General features: G+C 36.3%; 1 protein-coding gene across 1 annotated transcript; it reads left to right on the forward strand.

Moving 5' to 3' along the window:
- The first annotated feature begins 3,798 nt into the window (after positions 1–3,798).
- On the forward strand, positions 3,799–19,093 carry LOC145629315 (myosin-2-like). Its single transcript, XM_081681880.1, has 24 exons — positions 3,799–4,619; positions 6,699–6,800; positions 6,889–7,032; positions 7,151–7,304; positions 7,392–7,419; positions 7,601–7,769; positions 7,915–7,978; positions 8,086–8,099; positions 8,183–8,267; positions 8,482–8,585; positions 8,684–8,822; positions 9,685–9,803; positions 9,894–10,046; positions 10,131–10,220; positions 11,072–11,149; positions 11,251–11,409; positions 12,041–12,241; positions 12,660–12,865; positions 12,951–13,086; positions 15,508–15,637; positions 15,749–15,901; positions 15,998–16,113; positions 17,236–17,448; positions 18,193–19,093. Exons 1-24 carry the CDS (start codon positions 4,143–4,145, stop codon positions 18,676–18,678), a joined length of 3,720 nt encoding a protein of 1,239 aa, XP_081538006.1. The 5' UTR covers positions 3,799–4,142; the 3' UTR covers positions 18,679–19,093.
- The last annotated feature ends 267 nt before the right edge of the window (positions 19,094–19,360 follow it).

A 19,360-nucleotide genomic window follows, 5' to 3' on the forward strand; every position in this document is an offset into this window, starting at 1 on the left:
GATTATCGATTATGGTACATTTTTCTAAGGAGTAAGTATAGGCCCATACCTGGTATGGTCCATATTATTTTTTTTTTCCCGATTTATACTGTTATTATTGATAAATATACAGTTACTTTATAGTTTATACAATTATTATTTTAGCAAGATTTCCGATGGAGAAAGAGGGAAAGAGGAAAGAGCGAATCTTTATATTATACCGTTATTTGTTGTTTTTATACTGTTATTATTGTTGATTTTATACTGTTTTCACCCCTTGGTATGGACCATACCTGATAGCGGCCCATCACGCCTCTTTTTCTAAGTAAGGATTTGCTGATTGAATTGTTAAAGTAAAAAAAAAAAATAGATAATTGCTCAGTATATCTCTAGGATTGACAATCCTCACCAGATAAAAACGAAGTGAAACCAAATCACTATGATATAATAGGGGAATAACTTTTGTTAGCAGTCCTTCAAATCCTATAGCCTCATCAACAAAGAAACTACGTGTACGCTAATTCATAAAGAGTATTATACCATTTAGCTACGGGTGTATGTTTATGATTTTAATTTCTTTCTTTATCCATCAAAAATTAATATTTATCTCATTGTTGCAGATAATCTTTAAAATCGGTCGACTTTCATGTTTACAAACCCCTATATTGATTAATTAACAGTCTTAATGTCCAATATATCTTTGAGTACATCATTTTTTAAAAAGTATGAAGTGCATATATATAAACGTGGAGTATTAGTTAATACTCTGTATTTTCTTATCCTAAGCAATATTTGCATGAATGGACATGTCAAATTTTAGGTGCCAAAAATTAGCAACGTGGTAATAATATGTACCAAATGTAGCTAGTCTCAACTTTCAAGTCATATAAATGGTCATGATTCTAAACTTTGTATCACTGGATGAAGATTATGCCTTTCTTGTTAGGGTTAAAGGTATAATAAAAGCTTGTAGGATGGTGGAATGTGTCGGAAGCAAATTTTAGATGTCGTTGTTATCCTAAAAATGTGTGTAATTATAATTGGTCTCTACTAATAGAACAAATTAAAACAAACAAGCTTGGTTATAGTGAGTGGTACTCACTATAAAACTAAGAGTAGTTTATATCTTTCTTATGAAATTGGAAAAAATTTTGTATTAAACCAACAAGTTTTAAAAATTGTTTTTATCTGGGTCTTATTCTTAAAGAGAAAATACTAGTTGATATCAAATATCAACAAAACTTGTTAATATCAAGGCTAATTATGTAAATTTAGATACCACACCAAGGGTAATTTTGTAATTTTAGCAACCACACCCCCTTTCTCTCCCCTCTATCACCACCGTGCAACCTCTAGTACCACCTGCAGTTTCACCTTTAGCTTTACTAGCCGACCACCGCACGACCTTTACCTTCACCAATCGACCACACCTGACCATCGCACGGCTTCACCAGTCAACCACTGCGCACTCTCCAGCACCACCAGTTGACCGAGAACCAACATTCGACCGCCACAACACCACCAGTGGAGCAAATCCCTTTCCCTAAAGGGTTTGTATGGCCCCAATTTTCATAAATTGCTACTAACGGTCGGCCAACCGTTTTAGATCCGCAAATGTCGTCGACCTTGGGCATGGGAATGGAGGAGAGAGAAGGAAGTAATGGCCTTGAGAATGGAGGGGAGAGAAAGAAAAATTGGTCATGTGAGGGGAGGAGAGAGAAAAATTGGTGATATTAACATATTTTTGTTGATATCGGTTATCAACCTGGTTTTCCTCATTCTTAAATTATAATTATAATAGGGTTGACATTAACAACCAAGATAAAAAAGAGTATATGAGTGTCTTATACAAACATGAACAAACCCGAATTAACCTAGCTACATGAAATGTTGGTTTTTGGTTTAGATTTGAATTTGTCTCAATTTCAATCCAATTTAAAATAAAATTCGTTTATTAGATATCGAGTTTGATACAATTTGAATTTCGTCACACTTCCATTTAGGTCTGAAGTGATCATTTCATCGCTTGATTTGTTAAAGTTTTTTTACACAATGTTTCATCGATCATCTCACTGTTTAAGAATTAATTAGCGATCTTAGAGTCCTAAATGCGAATGTACTACTTGTTTATAACTTCAACATCTTACAACTTAAAAAGAAGGCTTAAATAACCCTATAACTTTAGATGGTTCAATATTATTTTTTGGATCCATACACCCTTGATTTGGTTTTAAAAAATTGCAATATTACTTTTTTTTTTTTTTTTTTTTTGGGTGTCCCAACTGGTTCACCCTTTACTAATTCAGTTTGTATTGAATTAAATTTTATATGTAATCCGAATAACTTTGTACTCCTCTATTTATTTTTTTAGTAGTACCTTGTTACACTGGCATGTTCAATGCATAACAATGACCATCAACACTTGAATTAGATACGGAGTATCACCAATTTTTTAAGAAATTGATATTATGATTTATATATTGAGATTACTTTAATACAAAGTTATATGTTTATATTTACAATCAATTAAAGAATGTTGAAGTGAATAATAAAGATGATCGTGGACCATGTCAGGTCGAGTCATGCAGAACCCACATGCCTTAGGCCAAGATAGGCTAGGTCCACCTAATATTGCACCATGTTAACTTTCAACAAGGCGATCAATATACGGCTCAAGCCATGTGCTAATGTGCTATGTCGTGCTTGTGCATTTAAGTCAAACATAATTCATCTTGGCATGTATTGTCAAGGGACTTTACTGAGCCTCATTGAAAAAAGTGGCCTAAAGCTAACCCATAACCCAACACACAAATTAGTATCCTTGTGCCGTTGTGCGTGTCTATGCTATTTGTTTTGTGTTGGGTCGTGCCATACCACAGGTCGGTCCAAGCTAGTACCATACCAAATAAATAATGCCTAAAGTCAATACTTGTCCTTTTCTATATGGTGCTATATTTGTGGGATAGAGGAAGTATATTATGGAATACTGGATTTTGTACATAAGTATTTATGCTTCTAAAAATGGATTAAATATCTATACTTACATACTACCTCCGTTTCTTTTTAGTTGACACGTATTTCCTTTTAGGAAGTTTTTTTTAGTTGACACGTTTCCTTTTGGGGTAAATTTTTTACCTTGCATTTATAAGATACCCCACTTGCTTTTTCATTCTCTCTCACTCCCTCTGCTCTCCTCTCCTTCATATATGTGCCTAAATCAAACGCGTCAACTAAATAGAAACGGAGGAAGTATTTATTAGTATTTAAAAACACAAACCATCATCCCCATCATAAGACATGTAAACTTTATTTTTCACCAATGCTACATGTCACCTTACATTTTCATTAATAAATCCCCTTACTCATATTTCAAAAAAGAAAATACTAGCTTTTATTCAATACATGTATGAATGTTATTTGATTCACTTTCCCCCAACTTAATATCTTCTACAATCTACAATTATATTTAATTTCCACCCTTTCTTTTCCATTATAAACTACGGAGTATTCATTAAGTTTATATTGTACGGTATCTATAAACATTATGTGCATTGCACCGATCGGAAGACTAGTTATCCTAATACTTGTAAAAGCATAGAAAAGAAATCCATTTCAAGCACACGCGCCACATACACAGGAGTGAGAGAAGTAGTGCCAGCCAAGCCATAAGTCCGTTCTCTGTTAAAATTTGAATTTTTTTCAAAAACAAAAAAAAACAAAAACTAATCTCCACTTTTTAATTCAAATAAATCACACAAAACTAAAACTGTTTATTCCGTATTCTTTTCTTAATTATCTGGTGCCAAATTTTCTTTCCTTTTTCTCTCAATATTAAGATTAGGTTTTCAAAAATTACGTACAATTTACAAAAATCAACAGCTTTTCAAATTTACACACAAAATTTCCTTCTCCTTATTACTCATTTCTGACAAAATTTCCCAACTTTTCTCTCTCCTAATTTCTCCCATTTTTAGCAAATTTTTTACTTAGCAAAAACCCCCAATCTCACCTGAAAAACACATAAATTCAAGAAAACCCATCAAAATTAATCAAATTCTCATCTGGGAAATTCCAATGTGGTCGATTTAATCACAATTTCACCATTTTTATACCCTCTTTGAATCTTCAATTTTGTCAAAAATCCCCAGAAAAATTGGGAAAAAATGCTGTCAACATCGCCAACAATGATGCGGAGCTCATTGGAGGAGATGTTAGAGAATCTCCGGCGAAAAGACGACGAACAAGCAAAGGATATTCCGCCGGCGTTACCTTCTCGGCCGACGTCCCGAGCTCGGTTGCCGTCGTCGAGGCAGCGGTCTTTGCCGGTGGGGTTTAAGATTTCCGGCGGTGGTGGTGGTGGTGGGGAGGAGGTGAAGAGGAAGAGTGATGACGTGGAGGAGAGAGAAAAGGTGATGAAGGAAGTGGGTCCCTTGATTAGGAAGAGGAATAGTTTTGGGAGTAGTAAGAAGAAGATGAAATCGGATCAGTCGCCGTATGAAGCGGCGGAGATGGAGGAGAGAGAAAGTCGTGGTGTTAATGGAGGTGGCAATGGCGATGGTGGTGGTAATGGTGAGGGAGTCACGTCTACTTCTAAGGGTGTGATTGAGTGGGAAGATAATGTTGATTATTTTATTAAAAAGGTGATTAATCTCTTCTTCTTATTATTGATTTATGTTGTTGTAGTTCGATTTGATTCGATCCCATGGGTCGTGGATACCATCCTCGAGACTTTAACTAACTAAGCTAGTTGTCGTCCACTCTTCTTATCAAGTGACAGAGATTTATTTATTTTTTTTTTAATGTGATGAAATTTCAAAAATTTCTTATTTGGGGTTGATTTTAATTTTTTTTTTTTGGTTTTTGACTGCAATGTGAAATTAATTTTTGGAGAATGTAGAAACTGGGGTCTTACTCTTACATGGATGGTCCATTTATATTTTGGTTGTTATTAATTATTTAATTGATTGATGATATTACTGTTCATGAAGTTTGACCTGATCATAAGCTCAAGATTGTATTGTTTTTACTTAAATTGGGATTTGGGGAAAAGTTTGTGTATTGGGATTCTAGAACCTTAGCTTATATGATACGGCAGACTGATGCGCGAATTTCTACAGAACTTTGTGAATTGGATTGAAGTGCCACTTTCAGTGCATTGGCTGCTGAACAACTTGATTATAAAGATAGGGGTTTGTTTGGTAGGATGTGTAGACAATTCTGGGATTGCTTTCCCTTTTGTTGGGATTAGTGATGAGTTGGGAAGTTTGGGACTTTTATATTTGTTATGGTTGGTGATGTAGACTGTTTGTTTATTGGTGTTGAATCATCATGTTATTGTCACATATGAACACTGTGCACTGAGGTTGTTAGAAGAAGACCCAAGGGATGAATTGGATTTTAACTCCTGCTGGAGTTTCAGCTCAAATGTGGAAAAATCTCCCCAACTTGGAATTTTTATCATATGTCAATTGTTGGATTAATTTCTAGCTAGGACATAGGGATATAGGATATTGAACTTCAGGACGAGAACTGGAGCTTTGAAGTTTGCATGCATAAACTGAGTTAGAGATCATAGTGTGACCATTTCAGCTTATTCTTTACTGCAAGTTGTTAATTATTGAGGGGAAGGGTTTTGTCTTCTAGAATTCTGAAAAAGTTCGCCTTTTTGTCCTCTTTTTTTTATGCGCTTTACTTGCTTTTGATCGAGGGGTTGAGGTGCTGTTTTGTGTTTGAGCTTTGGTTTGTGCAGTGTATATTTACATGAACTTATGATAAAGCATAATGGCGAGATTTTCTGTTCTTAACTATTTCTACAAGTGCTACTGTAAGTCCATAATGTACTCAATAAACTTATGACCGTATCTTTGTAATGTCATCTAATGAAGCATTTCTCCTTGATTTTTGCTATTTGCGGTCTTCCACTGGTTGAACATAACTAAGTATTCTGCTTGGTATTGAAGATCCCTTGCTACTGCCTTTGTATTTAGTGGAATCTGGCATTCTGAACAGACTTGTATCCTTGACTGTTTCTTATCTAATAGCATTTGCTCCTTGGTAAGTTTTGCACTGGATGTATGTAGACTGTGGAGTTACTCCATAAACAAGTTCAGTACATTGTCATTTCCTCATATGTGCTATTTCCCTTAAGTTGCCCTTTCATATGCTGGTACTGAACAATAAGAACCTAAATACAGCTGTGATGCCCTTGCACAGTGAGGCAAACCATCCCTACTACCTATTTAGTAAATACAATGCAGGCCATTCATGAAGCAGACGCATGCCATGCAGCCATCTCAATTCTCAACAATTGTCTCTAAATCAAAGTGAATCTGTTGGTGTAAGAACATGTTTTAGTATAAGTAATGAGAAAATATAGAATCCAGAGACTTTTATTTATGGTACCATCTGTTTTGAGGCATAGTCACCTGGAACTGTGTCTTGGAGTGAACTTTAGGTTTAATACTGTTCTGTCAAGAAATAGCTTTATTTCTTAAAAACAACTATCAAGACACATTTCAGGATTTGAGAGACACACCAGGTCCACACTTGTCAGATGCTGGATTGCTTAATGCTTGGCTAGTTTGCTGTGATGCCTATATCATGCAGTTTTTCCTTTTTGTTCAAATCAAGCACAGTGACATTGGTCATCTTTGGAGGCACCCCCCCCTCTGGTTATTTTGCAGAGACACTTAATGTCTGTTGTTTTTTATGACTTTCAGAAACTCCGTGTTTGGTGTCGGCTTCCTTCTGGACAGTGGGAGTTGGGATTGATAGAATCAACCTTAGGCGAGGAATCCTGTTTACAGCTTGTATCTGGAAATGTAAGTGTTTTTTTTTTTCCCCTTACATGGCTTTTTGAGAGATGTTTTAGTTTGGATTTTAAACACTGATGAATTCTAAATGCTATAGGTCATCAAAGTGTTGAAAACAGACCTCCTACCTGCGAATCCAGATATTCTTGATGGTGTGGATGACTTAATACAACTTAGCTATTTGAATGAGCCTGCTGTACTTAGCAATTTGCAGTACAGATATTCACGTGATCTGATCTATGTGTGTGCTTGCCTTTGCTCCCTAAACATGGGTTCACTTCTTTCTTTTTTAGTTCTTATAAGATCCCGCCTAACTTGTCTAATTATTGTACATTCAATGTGGGGGCCTGGCTCTACAGAGTAAAGCGGGGCCAGTTTTGATTGCAATCAATCCATTCAAGCCTGTGCAAATTTATGGGACCAACTATATAACAGCTTATAGACAGAAGAAGCTTGCTGACAGTCCTCATGTATTTGCAATGGCAGATGCAGCTTATGATGAGATGATGAGAGGTCTGGTACTATCACTTATTATGTGATGTAAGTTTGAGCTTTTAGTTGCAGTCATATCTGTATTCATCATGTTTCCTTTTCTTGCAGATGGTGTAAACCAATCCATTATAATAAGGTGAGTTCAATCTTTCTATTTTACAGTCTTGTAAGAAGGATAGTTTGAGCTTAAGACTTTAAATCTATACAGGAGTTTGGTTTATCTACACTTTTCCTTTACTTAAGCTATGGGAAAAGTATAGTTTCATTGTCGTTGTATATCATTTGTATTAACTAGATGCATCATTTTCACCCTACAGTGGAGAGAGTGGTGCTGGGAAAACTGAAACAGCAAAAATTGCAATGCAGTATTTGGCTACTCTTGGTGGTGGTGGAGATGGAATTGAACGTGAAGTTCTACATACAAGCTGTATATTAGAAGCCTTTGGAAATGCAAAAACATCTAGGAATGACAACTCTAGCAGATTTGTATATATTCTTTCTTCTCATTGTCGGTTTAATTTTTATTTTTTTTTGTGCTTGCCTCTGTAGTGTCTATCCATTAATGCCTGATATTTGCGCTACTCAACAGTCAACACTATTGTGATATAAACTGTATCTGTTCTGAATGCAGGGCAAGTTGATTGAGATTCATTTCAGTGTGGCGGGAAAGATATGTGGTGCCCTCATTCAAACTTGTGAGCTACTCTTCCATATTTTTATTCCAGAATTAATCTGTATATTATATGTATCGACTGACTTGTCATTGTTGCCTGCGGTTCATGCTAAATTTGCCTGTGGACAGTCCTCCTTGAAAAGGTAAGATAGCTCAGCTGATGCATGTTTGGGTTTTGTATGTATCATCTGTAGTCCTTTCCTTACTTCTGATATTGCTTTTGCAGTCAAGAGTAGTTCAGCTGGCTAGAGGAGAACGATCATACCACGTATTTTATCAGCTTTGTGCTGGCGCCCCATCTGATCTAAGAGGTTAAATTTAATTCATCATTGGTTTTTACGACCCAGCAATGCGATAGATATCTGTTTATATTTTGTACAGTAGTTTTGCACTGTGATCTATCAGAAAGAAGTAAGGTGCAAAAAGAACAAAGTAATTGTTTGTATAATATTTATGCCACGGAACGTCTGTCCACATCATTCTAACTGTTAATCTGCTGTCACCATCACTTGAATGCTGCTGCAGGTAGATTGAACCTGAAAATGGCCAATGACTACAACTATCTCAATCAGAGTAATTGCTTGGTGATCGATGATGTTGATGATGCGCTGAACTTCTGTAAGCTTCAGGTGATGAAATTTATCTAGATGATAAATGTTGTACAACGTATACTGCATTCAATTTTATTCTGAACATCTAAATTTTATTTCTTCTTTGATCACATCAGGAAGCTCTGGATATTGTTCGAATCAATACTGAAGATCAAGAGAGACTGTTTGCAGTGCTCACTGCAATTCTATGGCTTGGGAACATATCGTTTCAAGTTATTGACAATGAAAATCACATAGAAGTGATGGCGAGTGAAGGTATAAGTTCCTGATTCAGTTTAGTAAAGTTTGTTTTGCTTGCTCCTTGCTTTGCTAATTTAAGTGTCCTATTAATACTTGGTGGTGTTTGCTACCTGTTAAATTTTCAAGGAACTGTATTGAGGAAATATAATCAAACATTGAACGTCACTGTTGCATATACTACCTTTTGGCAATGTCATTTAACCAGACTCTCCAATTTACATTAAATACCTTTTAGCAATTTATTTTTTTCCTGCAGCCTCAAATTGCTGTTCTTGCCACATAAGTACATATTTTCCCTTTTTTTTTAAAAAAAAAAAAATAATATAAAAAAATCACCAGCTTGTCATATGGCAGCTACTTCTTGTGTTTATCCCTACCTTTCAAAAAGTTTGAAATAATTCTTATGAATAGTGTTTGGACAATCATTCCCTCTAAAATGTTTATTTACTTATTTGCCTTCATTAATGTTAATTGCCTCTTTTTTTGAACTCTTAGTATAGTGTACGGATCTTTATACTCCTAAAAATATTTGTTTACATATTTTCCCTCGTTAATGCTGCCGACAACCAAATTTGTGACATAAGGCCAATAAGAAAGAGCTCCCGGACATGGCTAGCTATGACGCGCGTAAGCTACCCTTGTTTAGGGTAAAAAAAAAATTAAAATAAAATAATGGCTGCGTTTGTAGCTTATTAAAAGTCAGATGGATGACTCGGTGATGTTTTAGAAATAGGGCTATTAATTTTTAAGTTATCTAAAAAAGCAGGTCAGACCGTCAGAGTTCGCTTCCATGGATTATAATAAATACCCCCTGTCCTTTCATTATATAATGTTGACAGTTTAACTAATACTGTTGTTGGGGTTGATTATTTGGCAGCTCTGACTTCTGCTGCCAGGTTGATGGGCTGCACTGAGCAGGACTTGGTGTTGGTTCTATCAACTCGTAAGATACAAGCTGGCAAGGATAATATTGCAAAAAGATTAACTTTACAGCAGGTATGTGGTCTTATATAGATACTTCATTAATGGGAAGCATACACACTTTCTTGCATGCAATGTGACTTGTTTAATATCACGGTTTTTCAGGCAACAGACACCAGAGATGCTTTAGCTAAATTTGTGTATGCTAGATTGTTTGATTGGCTTTTGGATCAATTAAATAAATCACTGGAAGTGGGCAATATGCGGACTGGACGGTCCATAAACATCCTGGATATCTATGGTTTTGAGTCATTTCAGGTTGGCAGTTTAAAGCCGCATCGCTAAGTTGTCAAATGTCACTTGATTCTTTCTTCTTCTCTTATAGTTGCTTTTTTCTTTCAGAAAAATAGCTTTGAGCAATTCTGCATAAATTATGCGAATGAGAGGTTGCAGCAACATTTTAACCGTCATCTTTTCAAACTGGAACAAGAGGTAGGCTTTGATCTATTTCGGTACATAACTATTTGTGCTAGATTTATAATGTTGTGAAAGCAAAAGCTAAAAGAATTTATGAGACTGCAAAAGTACCTGCCTCTTCATGGCTATCAAATCTTTCCTTACATCAAATGGTCTTGACTTGTAATAGTGGGCCTTCTGTAAATAATGCTAAGTCTTAATTGGTTGCGATTAAGTTGCCTTTGTTAGAGCACGGGCCTCTCAACACTAAAGCTTCTGTTGTGTATATTTGAGTCTCTAACAGCTAATCTCAATTCTCAAATATGATAATGAGAAAAATGTATTCTGTCATTTTTACGGATAAATATTGCTAACAGTCGGCTAGGCTGCACCCATGAAAGAATATAGTTAAAACACTTGTGAGATTAGATTAACTGAGGTTCTATCTCTAAAATCAATTGACAATGAGAGAAATCTCTTTCTAGACTTGATGTTGGTTGCCTTCTCACCTCTTTATTTGGGGTAAATGGACAATTCATGTGTGCACTCATTTGTGAGATCTCAGCATGCTCTCTATTGTAACGTTATCAACTTAACACTGTAAGTCAACTAGACACTAGTGCTTATGCAATGACAGGGTGCTTTCCATGCTGGTTTTTTTTTTTTTTTCTTTTTCTTTTTCTAGGACTCACAGTTAATGAGAGTGTTTTAAGCAACCAAAATTTATTATTATGTACTTTATTCATGATATGTATAATGCCATTTTAAATAGGCCACTGACTAGAGTCTGGATTCTGGACTCGTGTGTAATTTTTTTTAATGTAGTTATCTTCATGCTTATTAGAAATATTTTAATCTGTTTCTGACTTGCTGCTATGATACCTTAGGATTATGAAGCTGATGGAATTGACTGGACTAAAGTTGACTTTGAGGACAACCAAGAGTGCTTGAACCTCTTTGAGAAGGTACTGCTGTTTAATGTGGATAGTCTGGATACTTTTAAAATAGCCAGGCAATTTTCTTGTTTTGAGAATGAACTTCAATTAAGATGTTGTCTGTCATGCAGAAACCTTTGGGGCTTTTGTCTTTATTGGATGAGGAATCAAATTTTCCCAAGGCTACAGATCTGTCTTTTGCCAACAAGCTTGATGAACACTTAAACTCTAATTCCTGTTTTAAAGGAGGTAGAGATGGGTCATTTAGTATCCGCCATTATGCAGGACAGGTAGGCTTGTGGATGGAAATCTGTCTCTTGTGTGATTATATTCCATTTAGGATGATTTTTTGCGTGATATGCTTTACCCCTTTACCTCTAGCTAGTGGATTAATAATAAAGCATGTTGTACTAATAAACATGGTGTTGCATACTTTTTTAATTTTTAGCCCTGTGGTGGATTTTGCGGGACATTAATCCCTGGTCAAGCCATTCTCTTTCTTTTTTTTTAAGACCTGTCCAAACTATTGTTTTATGGCGGATGTTGTTTCTGAGCATGAAATTATAGTTGCCTGATGACTAGATTACCTTTTGGATGTTGTCCACATGTAATATCTATGTGATTCTTTCCATGCTTCAAATTTGTTAATCATTCTCTTTTTCTGTGTAAGGTGATATCTTGATAATTGCGGCAATCTTATTTTTTTGTTTCAGCTCCATCACAATGAGGTGTTTGATATTGAGCTTGTTGATTTTGATTTTTACTTGCATGAATGACAGTTTTTTTTCATCTAATATTTTAATGTCTGGGTGCTCTAATTATCATCAATTCCTGAATGAAATCTTCTGTGATTGTGATTCATATTCTTTCAATTTCATGGTGATTCTTTAATCATTTAATCTTGCTTCTGTGATTCCTCAGGTTCTTTATGACACTAGTGGCTTTTTGGAAAAGAACAGGGATCCATTGCACTCAGACTCTCTCCGCCTTCTCCTGTCATGTAATTCTGCACTGATTCAGCAATTTGCTTCTGGCATGGTTGATCAATCTCAGAGTTCTAATGGCCCCAATTTCCAATCTGCTATGGACACCCAGAAACGAAGTGTTGCAACAAAGTTTAAGGTCTGCTGTGCTCACTTAATCCTGCTTCTAATCTATCTCTCCCTATTTTTAATAAAACTAGAATACATCCTGTCTTTCTATTCCTGTCTGTTTATATGGTGGCATTGTCTATGTGAAAGATAGTGACTTAACTGTTCAATGGTCTGTCTGTATCCGTTACAAGCTTTTTAGGGTAATGGCCTTGAGATCTTCTGGAATTGTAGGTTTTTCAGGAGGTGCTATATAAGTATATATATTATTGGTCTAGTGATTGGACTATTGATTTCGTTCATGGCAATATAGTTCATTTACCTTTCCTTTCTTCTCACCATTATTGTGTAGCATTTTTTTTTGCTTAAAGATAAGCATGGCTGTTTCAAATTTGATTTCAAAAAAGGAATTTGCTCCGTAGTGCTTAGATCCCACTCTCTGCTTGCAGAATCAGCTTTACAAACTGATGCAACAGCTTGAAACTACTACTCCTCACTTCATTCGCTGCATAAAACCAAACAGTAAGCAGCTTCCTGGTGTTTATGAGAAGGATCTTGTCTTGCAACAGCTAAGATGCTGTGGAATTCTGGAAGTTGTGAGAATCGCTAGGTGTGGTTATCCTAGTCGAATAACTCATGAAGATTTTTCTCAAAGGTATTTGATTGAGGTCTTTGAATTGATTAGACATCAGTGAGTGAATTTTCAAATAGGCTCTTATGCATTCCTTGGTAATGTCCAGGTTTGGCTTCCTGATATCTGATAAGAGCGTATCTCAGGATCCCTTGAGTAAATCAGTTGCTATTCTGCAGCAATTCAACATTCTTCCTGAACTATACCAAGTTGGCTATACAAAATTGTACTTTCGAACTGGGCAGGTAAGAACCACCATTAATTCTTTCCTTTATTTGATTCCTTCTGCGTGTGTCCAACACCCCCCTCCTTTTTTTTCCTACCCAGGCTAAAGGCAAAGTTTATTTGCATGATCAGATGTTATGGGATGGGGGTAGTAGCATTTTCCTAGAAAGTACATTGTATTTTGTTTTGGACATGTTTAAATCGACCAGGTCTGGAAGTGAATATTTCTGATGGATGTGTAATGCCATTGAGAAGTGTACTTGTTAAATTGACGGATCCTTATTATTTGCTTATACTCTAAAGTTATATCTCTATTATTTTTTTTATTCTCTGGGTTCGTCTTCTTCCACCTTTTCCTTTATACAAAGGTGGGGTACATTGCAGTCTCTAACTCTCTGTAAGTTGGGCAGATCTAGAGAGTGGAAAGGAGTAATTAAAAATGGGTAAACATTCATCAGAAGATAACCACTTTTCTCATCTTTGCTTAATGTGATTAGTTCACGGTCTCCTGTATATTTCTTCTCTGTCTTCTCAACTTCTTTTTGTGTGGTTCATCTGTTCCTAGCTGTTGAAGTGTCCAATTGCAAGATTAAGGGCTGAATAGCAATTTCAAAACTTTATTTTTCTCGTGTGCACATGTGTTTTGCGGAATATTTACCAAGTTGGGATAGGAATTTGTAATGTTGGTTATAGTGCTCTTGTGGAATACATGAATTTAGAGTTTGAAGAGAAGAGAGTGGAGAATAAAGGGAGGAGGGAGAGAGTATTTTTGTGATCACAACAACAATAACTGTCATCATGTGGAGATTTATATTGAACTATTCTTTTTTTTCTTCATTTTAACTAAGAAAGGTTGAAACACTCAAGTCATTTAGAGAAAAAATATAGTACAGCCGTACAGGATCACCATAGTACTTTATTTACTTATCATTGTTGGGGAAATTTGTGTTTAAACAAGGGTCACAAAAATAGCAAACAAATTAGACCGGAAAATCTTCGAGGCGTGAACGGAATCACTTTCCCAAAAGTATAATTCCGACCCTATACTACAACCGGGTTTTCACGGAAATTTACTTAGGAGATACAACGAAGAACAATTGTAATCACAAGTAGGATGATTACAATTCAATGTATAAAAGCTTTTGTATTTATGATGATGAAAAATAAAATTGCAAAGGTTTTCAAGAAAAATAAAATCGGATTATTTTTCTCAAGTACTCCCAACATATGTTCAAAGAACATATATATATTAAAGCAAAAACATCAGCCAAGAGCCACGAAAATAACTGACGACTTTCAATCAAAACTGACGAAACCGTCACTCTCAATCTCCTCTCTGACACGCGCCCAATCGGGCCCGCTGCTGCCAGATCGGGCGGAAATCAGCGTCAACTCCAAGAGTCTTCTCGCGCCCGATCGGGCGGTGGTGGCCCGATCGGGCGGTGGTGGCCCGATCGGGCGGCTGCCCCAAATTCCAGAAAACATTTTCCGCAAAATCACTTCCCTTCTCGCGCTCGATCGGGCGGTGGAGAAGAACAATATTCAGATCAGCCTCGCGCCCGATCGGGCGAGCACCACCCTGATCGGGCGGCTGATCGAGCAACAAGCAGGGGCAGCTTTCCTTCCCCTTTAAAACAGAGGTGTTCGTTCTCTACTTATCTCTCCCTTTTGCATTATATATTATTAGGGGCTAAGCAACGATTGCTATATGTAACATGTCATTGAGCAGATTGGGTTGTTGAAATTAATGTAAACTGTGAAATTAGCAACAAGCAGGGGCAGCTTTCCTTCCCCTTTAAAACAGAGGTGTTCGTTCTCTACTTATCTCTCCCTTTTGCATTATATATTATTAGGGGCTAAGCAACGATTGCTATATGTAACATGTCATTGAGCAGATTGGGTTGTTGAAATTAATGTAAACTGTGAAATTAGCAAGCTATGGTTGGGTAAAACTGTAAAAGTAATTTATACCATGATTTCCAGTTACAATGTTTCTGCAAATTGTTGCTCTACCTCTAACACAGGCTGCTATTCTTTGTATGAGCTGTATACCTGCATGATGATGTGAGGGTAGATATAATTTGGGGAAGATGTAAGGTTTATTTAGATCTAAATTATAGGTCCAGGTTTTGTTTAGCCTGTGAATCTGTGTTGAATTAAAGCATATGCGTGAGAATTTCTATTTTATATTTATTCTTTCAGTTAGCAGTTTTTGAACAGCCTTTATCTAGATGGGGCTAACCTTCTACTTGTTAGTTGATAAACACTGGTTTGTGTTTGCTACACTATGCTACAATTCCTTGCGTTTTTAAGCTGAGAGACTTAAAGAAGGGGGCTTCTGAAATTGTGTCACCTTTCTAAATTTATTCTTCTTCTGACTTTTCCCATTTCTTTGTTTGTTGACATCTATTAAATGAGCTATTGTGTTTTGTGAAATGTAGATTGGAGCATTAGAAGAAACAAGAAAACGAGTTTTGCTGTCCGTGACTGGATTACAGAAATGCTACCGTGGCTACAAGAGTCGTACTGAGTTTGTTGAATTGAAGACTAGAATTTCTTCATTGCAGTCATGTAGTATTCATATATATGCCCCCTCCCCTTCTTTTCATTTTTCTTTTAAATTTGTGCCCCATTCAACATGTCTTTATTTTGAACGTCTGCTCATTGAATCTTCTTGTGCAGTCATCCGTGGTGAAAATGCTAGAAAAAAGTATGATATTCTTGTAAAGAATCATAAAGCCCACTTGCAGAAGCACAAGAACATGGATAAGCATAAGCGTAGTGCATCAAAGGCTTTGGATGAGCAGCATAAAGCAATCATACAATTACAATCTGGTAAGTAGCAAGGTTCCACAATTTGGATTATTACTTATTCATTGCTATTAGGTATATTATTCTCATTTTTTTCCCCTTGAAAATTATCTTTAATAGTGGTACGTGGTTGGTTGGCTCGGAAGCATTTTGATGATATGCTTGCTTTAGAAGACTACAGCGTCAAAAATGTGAAGAATATGAAAGAGAAAGACATTAAAATTAGACAAGTGAAGGTATTGTTATTTATGCTTATGAGTTATTTTACACAAGTAATGATTATTCTCAATTTGAATGACATCTTAGCTCAGTCTGAGTAATGAAGATAACGTGTATCATTGTATGTGGCACTTACAAATGTATGTTTTTCCTAGTTAGGCCTCGTTTGGTTTGATGTAAAACATTTGCAATGAAAAATTACTCTTCATGGAAAACATTTTCAAGGAAAATCACAATTTTGAATCAATTTTCCTTTGTTTGGTTCCTTATATGGACATGTGAGGATAGATGAGAGGAAAGTTTAAAGGAGGGAGGAAGATGTGGCTTCCCTTGAGGAAAATATTTTCCTTCATTGCAGATGCAAATTTTCACCATCGGGAAAATTGTTTTCCACTCTTTCACAAACCAGACAAAGGAAAATGGAAAAAAAAAAAAAAAAAGGGAAAATGATTTTACATCAAACCAAATGGGGCCTTAGAATCAGTTGATATCCTCTATGCTTGAAGGGTTAAAGCTATAAAATTTGGCTCCCATAGCTTTACTTAAAGCTGGTGCCACTAGACTTTATAATCTTTTTCGTGCTATTTTCTTGAAGGATCTTCTACACTGTTGCGAATGGTACGTGGTTTCCTTTTCCGGCTTTCACTTGTATATAGCTCATGTTAGTTATGCACACACCACTCATGGATTAGATCCCTTGCGTTGTGTTTTTGAGATGGGAATGTGATGTTTTTTTCTAATTGAAATTGTTGCCTGTGTATGCGTCAGTGGGTGAATAAATAGATGAAAAATGTAAAAATAGCATAAGTGAGAAGACTGAAAACCACAACACTGAACTATACTGCCTTGGATAGGAAATTTTCTTGTGGATGTCTTGTAATCTGTCTTTAATGCCGTTGCTTCCTGAACAGTCACAGTCCTCCGATCCTTTTTGTTCTTCCCACTTTTTTTGGCTCACAAAAAGATTCTGATGGGAAGAACAAAAAGGGTTGGAAGGAGTAAATGAGAAGAAGTAAATATCTAGATAAGGCTTTACATAAATTGCAAATTGTCTTGTGTTTCTTGTTTAATTTTTGGCCTATCAAAAAGACAACTGTTCGTTTGAAGGAAAGACAATGTAACCCTTGTTTCCTGACCAGGATTTCTCGCCTGCAAATGTTCAAGTTTCCAATAAAGTTGTGGAGGAGCTTCAAAGACGGGTTGCAAGAGCCGAAGAAACTTTGGTTCAGAAGGAAGAGGAGAATGCTTCATTAAGAACACAGCTACAACAATATGAGATGAAATGGTCTGATTATGAGGCTAAAATGCGGTCAATGGAGGATATGTGGCAGAAGCAGATAGCGTCGTTGCAAGTAAGTTAATATGTTATTATAGAAATGCGTTGATTAATATACATGTACTATTTGTACTTACATGCATAACGTTCTCCCTACTTTAAATGAAAATATTGGGAACTTCTTACAATGCTGACCACATAATTGGAATCTAATTTATAAGAGAATTGTCCCTTGGGTTTTTGAGTTATTCTTCTGTGCTTAGACTACTGCATTGACAGATTGACCCGGATATGGGTTACGACCTATAATAATTGTATCACCCTGGTGGCCTGGTGAAATATAAGGCCTGGTTTTCTAGGACATAATAACTATCCTTTTCTGGTCTCACAGAGAATCCATCTTGGCAAGTTCTGATTTTTGAAGTCTATTCTAAATAAGATCACATCTTCTGGTTTGTTATAACTGTCTAGATGATCTGGTGTAGGTTATGTGGCTTAGTGGCCAATGATTGGGAGCACTTTTTGTACTGTATTAGTTTGGTAATAATTACTGTTTTTAGAGACATAAATGCTTCTTTTTTCTTTTTGGGATGAAAACACAAGTGCTTACTTTATTTATTCAGTTTGGCCGTTTCTTTGTATATTTTTAAAATTGGAGGTATCCTAAACGAAAAGCATGTAAAAAATATACTAAAATCATGCTGATTTGTACTTCACCAGAAGTATAGATCCAAGTTTATAGGTCACAACCCGAGGTTTAAAAGAACTAAGCAATTCTAAAACCAGGACCCTTTTATTTAACAACTTAAAATTATTGCAGATGAGCCTTGCTGCAGCAAGAAAGAGTTTTACTCCAGAGGATGCTGCCGGTCAACCTGGAAGGCAAGAGGCTTCTCCATCTCCTTGCTCTTATGATTCAGATGATAATTTGTTCATGGGCCCTCGAACTCCTGGAGAAAGCACACCCACGAAATATTCAGTTCCCATTGCTGAAGCTCGAGAGGCAAATGGGGGTGGTGACCATGGTGTTAATCCAGTCAATCATTTAGCAAAGGAGTTTGAGCAACAAAGACAAGCTTTTGATGAAGATGCAAGAGCACTGTTTGATGTCAGGTCTGTGCAGCCTGCTCCAGGTATGAATTCCTTTGATGAACTTCGGAGATTGAAGACGAGATTTGAAGTATGGAAGAAAGACTACAAGGTTAAATTAAAAGAGACAAAAGGGGCGCTGCACAAGCTTAGGCATGCTGATATGGAGAAGCATCGCCGGAAATGGTGGGGAAAGTTGAGTGGAAAAGCACACTGAACCATAGGAACATAGGAAACGAATTCTGCAAAGTTTTCTTGGAAAATCTTCGCTCACCAACTTCCTGAGCGGTGAAGTTCTCTGGCATACTCTGCAAGTTTACCTTGCATGTAGGAATAGTTAGGGAGAGAAATTTGTGTTGTATGTCTACCAATTTTTGTTGCTTGGTGGAGTAACCGACAATCTTAGGGTGTATCTCAGCCTAAAACTGAAAATTACCGTCCAAAAGATGTGGCGATATTCAATGTGTATATATGTGCTGTTGTTAGTGATGTATTCTTTACTTTGTGCTAATGTAGGATCAAAAATTGGGGTTAGATAGGCTTATGTTGTATGTGTGTAAAGTTGTAGCCATCAATTAATTTGTTGAACTTTGTATCTTTTTATCTTTTAGTGTAATATATCTTCATATTCATCTCTTCTTTGTCGAAATTGTATTATTCTATGAATTCTTCAAAGATTGAAAGCAGTGTAACTTTACAAAGTCTTGAATTCCTCCAAATTGGTTGTGCGCTACTGTCTAATATGTTGTTGTCAAATGTGTTGCAGGAATTTGCAATCTCCAACCCTCAGGGGTGGTTTACGGGAGATCGCAAGGTAAGAATCTGCGACTATTTCCGTTCTTTGTAAATGTGTTAACATTTTTGTCATTTTAGTAACGACTCTTACGAGTATCATTAAG

The sequence above is a fragment of the Chenopodium album genome, chromosome 4 (genome assembly GCF_948465745.1).
Source record: "Chenopodium album chromosome 4, dcCheAlbu1.1, whole genome shotgun sequence".
Lineage (NCBI taxonomy): Eukaryota > Viridiplantae > Streptophyta > Magnoliopsida > Caryophyllales > Amaranthaceae > Chenopodium > Chenopodium album.